The following is a 5,466-nucleotide window of genomic DNA, read 5'->3' as shown; positions in this document are numbered from 1 at the left end:
ATTAATAGTTTGATTTCCCTGATTCTGCAGTGTTGCTTGCCCCGCCGGAGTTTTCCTCTACCCCGCAGTCGAATTGGGTAAGAAGTAGATGGGATCGGGGGGACACTGGAAGGTTGTGTGAGATCGCGAAGGGGACCGTGAATTCCTGAGAGGGCTGCGGCGATTCGGCTGCACGGCTGTATGAACTGTTTCGTGAACCTGGGACTCAACTCGAACTCGAACCACTACGTCGCCTGCCTCCTCATCTTCCTGCTGCATTTCTCCCCACAGCTGTTAAATCCATCCAATTCTAATTCAAATTCAAGTAGTAATTGTGAAGGAGAAGAAGAACAGAGCTGCACAGATGGCGAACAACAGTAAGTCCTGCTTATTCTCCGTGAGCTCTTTCAGTTTCGGCCTTATAGTTGCAGATCGGATTTTGTTCCAATTTGAAAACATATCTTAAATCGATGTGAATTGTTAAAGCTACTCAGGTGTAGAAGAATCGACTGGATGACTTGGGATCCTCTAGTATTTGTTTTCTCACATGATACGTTATTGGGTTGTTGATTAGGTATTATTTGGTGGATCTGACACCACTTAGTGGCAAAATTGATTTTTTCCAACTTAAACTTTGGGTTTCTTATGCTTGTTGGGAGGCACGCATGGGCTCGATGAATGGGCCATGAACCATGAAGTCCCATATGTGTTCTCATGCAGAAACTGGGAATGGTGGCACCATCGCCCAATGTCGACTCCGAGACGGTGCGCAAGGACAAGGCTACCTTCAGGGTACCGCTGTCTAACTCCACCGAGTAGGCGCTGCAGCTTCTTTTTGGTGGGGAGTTCGACCCAGTGGCCTTGAACTTGGATATGATCGGGTTGGACGAGGAGGCCAACTAGCCCCTTCGCCACCAGCACCACTGTCGCTCAGTAGTTATGTTTATTGTGTAATTACAACAACGTGCGAGTCTGGTGAGGACGAAGGGTGTGGGTTTTGGTAATCTTTTGATTACCGTAACTTGACACTTGACTGTGACAAAACTCCTTTCTTCTGTTTAATGAAAAACGTGCTAAAGCACGATCTCCAAAAAAAAAAAAACTCTTCAAGTAGCTGTTTACACTTCACACTTTATACAACATCTCACGCAAGAGGGGACCGACCACTTGGAAGCTTCTCGGATTTGACCCCATGTGGGTTTGTGGACTCCTGTGCCTCATTTTATTAGTACTGGGGACCTTCGTTCACTGATATTCTCACAAGCCCACCACTGTAGCACGACGAGGAAAAATTAACATATACTGATTTCTACAAGACCTGACTACCGAAAAGTAAATGCTGTCAAGTGCTATGTTCGTGTTAAGTGCTTCATTCCATGCATGTGCGATCCGCATCGTTGTCATGCTCACGAACACGGGTAGACAAATGTATCATAATATTGGCTAGTGGATGTACCTGTCTACTCGTTCACTATATACCAATGCTGCAATTTGCATGTATTTGTTACGTTCTCGGTATATAATGCTTTTGCTTTTGTCATTGTCACACATTCATGGGTATTTGGGTTTTAGCGTGTCTCATTGTGCCTGCTAGCATTAGGCGACAGATGCTTGGTGACCAATGAAGCTGGGCTGCTTTTTTTAGTGTTCTGAAGCATATCTGATAGAGGGCTTTGCTAAAGAGGTTTCTTCCAGGATCCTACAGAGTACCAGTGGAACCAAGGCAAACATTGGCCACGAGACATTCCTTATAGTTTGGTGCCCATCTTGTCCAAACATAATCTACAAAAGAGTGTACCAATCACTAATGACCTTGTGTCATGTCCATGCTCTGCCCCTTAGAAAAAGATAAATAAAATGTTGTTTCCCACCCTTGCGATCTTCTGAAAACCCCTTAATGTTTATGCTATAAAATTGTTGAAGGAGTCAAGAGTGATCTGTCTTGTGCCAGAGCATCGGCAATTAAAACGGACCAAGAACACTACACAGGCCCAAATTTAGTTGTTGAGAGGATAATGGAAAATCTTAAACTGTCCTGTCTTATCTCACCATCATTGTTCTGAGACAGGGGAACATGCCTCACTACTAACCCTCCATGGTGGAGGGAGGTAGAGGAGGGTTGATGTGAGAAGAACAGGCGATATCGGCATTTTCACAACTTGGTAGGCTTCTTTATGTTACTTCTGTATGAACTGGTATTTTATCATTTGGAGGTACTCCGCTCTTGGGAGCAAAATATCAGTCTTATGCTAAACCCCTCCAGATTAGCAACCACACAATTGCATCAAAATTTGCAGAAGATTAAATTTGAACAGGTTTTGTATGTCATCCAAACACTATAGCAGTAACGGACATGAGAATGTTTCAGGAGGTTTCTTTTATGGATATAGTTAAAAAAGCAGGAACCATCCACCTTTATTTCCTCCTTATCTCTGTGTCCAAATTGTGATACTGCTGGAATAATAAATTTGATTAGAAATGCCTTTGAAACTTACCTTTCCTTCTCAATATGGTCAATACAACTAAACTTGTTCTTCTGAACACATTTTGTACTTAAACGTTTTATTTCCTGTGTTACATGTGCTGAGATAAAATGCATTTTGTCTTCATGTCAGGTTCATACGGTGAAAATGCTAGGAGAAAGCCACACACACCATCAGCTATTGTTATTGGTGGTGGGTTTGCAGGTCTTGCTGCTGCTGATGCGCTCAGAAATGCGTCATTCCAGGTAATTTTCAGTGCTATTTTTTTGTCATGTTCACGTGTTGGTGGTGCAATGTTACGACCCGTATTTCTTTGACGAAGATGAGAAGACTCTTTTGTGATGCATTTCAATTGTTGTGGTACATTCCAGGTTATTCTTCTGGAATCCCGTGATAGGATTGGTGGCAGAGTTCACACTGACTATTCTTTTGGGTTTCCAGTTGATTTGGGAGCATCTTGGTGAGTTCCATTCTTTTTAACTTTCACCATGTGCCCAAAAGTAGTTTATCTTGAAGGAATGTCATGAAAGATTTTTTTTCATCATCAGGCTTCATGGTGTCTGTGAAGAAAATCCCTTGGCACCAATAATTGGAAGGCTTGGGCTTCCACTGTACCGCACAAGTGGAGATGATTCTGTGCTGTTTGATCATGATCTGGAGAGGTAAAATTTTGCATTAGACTGAATTGTACTTTGAGATATGATGAGAGCTAACTTGTTCTATTGCCTTCCAGTTATGCACTCTATGACACTAATGGACGTCAAGTACCACAAGAGTTGGTAGAAAAGATTGGGAAGGTGTTTGAGACCATACTGGAAGAGGTAATTCCCTCCTTTCAATTAGTGGTGTGTCGGTGCCTGTTGATTTTAGGTAGTTTCCATTATTTGATTTATTCATAATACTTATGTGCACAGACTGGCAAATTGAGGGAAGAAACCAATGAAGATATGTCTATTGCAAAAGCCATTGCAATTGTCATGGATAGAAATCCACACTTGAGGTTTGTACTAATCTACTTTCTGCCTTTGTGCACTGGTTAGCACAAACAAACCAGCCATTTTAACTGGGTTTTCCATGTGTTCACTACAGGCAAGAAGGGATTGCTCATGAAGTTCTTCAGTGGTATTTGTGCCGTATGGAGGGTTGGTTTGCCACCGACGCAGATTCAATTTCACTACAGGGCTGGGATCAGGTATGTTTTTGCTTAGTAGCTGGCCGGTATACTTGCGCATTATGAAATTACTGTGCCTTATGCATGATGATGTGGATGGGATGCAGGAGGTGCTGCTTCCAGGTGGCCATGGCCTCATGGTTCGTGGATATCGTCCGGTTATAAATACTCTTGCAAAAGGCTTAGATATACGCCTCAACCATAAGTATGCATATCTATCCTTTTCTTATTAATTGGGTAATCAATAGTTGTAGTTTCGCTTTCATCAGCCATTCATTCAGTACTGATCCTTTTTATTTTCTTTGTTCTTCAGGGTTGTGGAAATTGTTCGCCACAGGAACAGGGTAGAGGTTACTGTAAGCAGTGGCAAAACATTTGTTGCAGATGCTGCAGTGGTCGCTGTTCCGTTGGGTGTCCTGAAAGCAAAAACCATTAAATTTGAGCCAAGGCTGCCAGAGTGGAAAGAAGAAGCAATTAGAGAACTTACAGTTGGAGTTGAGAACAAAATTGTTCTTCACTTCAGCCAGGTTTTCTGGCCTAACGTGGAGTTCCTTGGCGTCGTTTCCTCTAGCACATATGGATGCAGCTATTTCCTCAACCTTCATAAGGCAACAGGCCACCCTGTCCTTGTTTACATGCCCGCTGGCCGCCTTGCTCGTGACATCGAGAAGATGTCTGATGAGGCTGCTGCCCAGTTTGCCTTTTCTCAGTTGAAGAAGATCCTTCCCAATGCAGCTGAACCAGTTAGTTTGTTGACAATACCTTCAACTACAGTAATAAAAGAATCCTGCTATAGAGCATTTCTTTGCTTACAACCTATGGTGGCCAAAATTTATTGTTGCAGATAAATTACCTGGTGTCACACTGGGGCTCGGATGAGAACTCACTTGGTTCCTACACGTTCGATGGGGTGAACAAACCCCGTGACCTCTACGAGAAGCTGCGCATCCCCGTGGACAACCTGTTCTTCGCGGGAGAGGCCACAAGCCTCAAGTACACCGGCACGGTGCACGGGGCCTTCTCCACTGGTGTCATGGCAGCCGAGGAGTGCAAGATGCGGGTTCTGGAGCGGTTCAGGGAGCTGGACATGCTGGAGATGTGCCACCCTGCCATGGGTGAAGACAGCCCTGTCTCTGTCCCGCTGCTCATCTCTCGGCTCTAAGCAGATGAGCAGTTGTCTTTGTCTATGGGTTCGGCACCTGAGAGTACGCTGGGACGTCCCACTGATTGCCGGAGGGAAGCAGGCATTACAGGGAGAAAGAAACTCCCCTTGCCTCTCCTCGGCATGAGGCATGTGCTGGCATTACTCGTGGCGTGCCATATTATTGAACTTGTGTGTGGGAACCCTTATGTATATTGTGGGTCTGTGAGACTGTGTGTGTTCAGGTAACACGAGTTATCATGCCATCTTCGTAGAAAAAGATACCGTATGTATGATGAACACATGTAATAATAATATACATATATGTAACTTGACTATTTCGAGTATTGAGTGATTGTGATAACACCTCAGCCGCTTACAGTCGGCGGAGCGCACAGGCCAGCGACTGTCTGCCGGGAGCAGGTTGGTGTCCGTCAAAACTCCCGGTCCGCGCGGGCCACGCAATCCGCCCGAAATATAACCAGGTCCCAAACTGTTTCTTTTTGCAATTTAGTCTTTTTTTTTCTAATAGTATAAAGTTATATGTGAACCATTGGGAAAAAGAATTGCAAAAATGAATCCTAGGGTCGGTGGCTATGATCCTTGGCGTCTAGGTTATCTATTATCTTCTATATATATACACTATAAAGGAACAACCAAAAGAAAGAAAGGTACACCACCAATTGCGAGAT

General features: G+C 44.0%; 1 protein-coding gene across 1 annotated transcript; it reads left to right on the top strand.

Annotated features, from left to right (window-relative positions):
• Positions 1-211: 211 nt before the first annotated feature.
• On the top strand, positions 212-5,121 carry LOC136497517 (polyamine oxidase 3). Its single transcript, XM_066493352.1, has 10 exons — positions 212-356; positions 2,595-2,707; positions 2,834-2,922; positions 3,011-3,124; positions 3,196-3,283; positions 3,377-3,462; positions 3,552-3,654; positions 3,741-3,838; positions 3,947-4,376; positions 4,478-5,121. The coding sequence occupies exons 1-10, from the start codon at positions 344-346 to the stop codon at positions 4,793-4,795; spliced, it is 1,452 nt and encodes a 483-aa protein (XP_066349449.1). The 5' UTR covers positions 212-343; the 3' UTR covers positions 4,796-5,121.
• Positions 5,122-5,466: the final 345 nt, after the last annotated feature.

Source organism: Miscanthus floridulus, chromosome 12 (assembly GCF_019320115.1).
Source record: "Miscanthus floridulus cultivar M001 chromosome 12, ASM1932011v1, whole genome shotgun sequence".
NCBI classification, from domain to species: domain Eukaryota; kingdom Viridiplantae; phylum Streptophyta; class Magnoliopsida; order Poales; family Poaceae; genus Miscanthus; species Miscanthus floridulus.
This window is presented reverse-complemented; position numbering and strand designations above follow the sequence as displayed.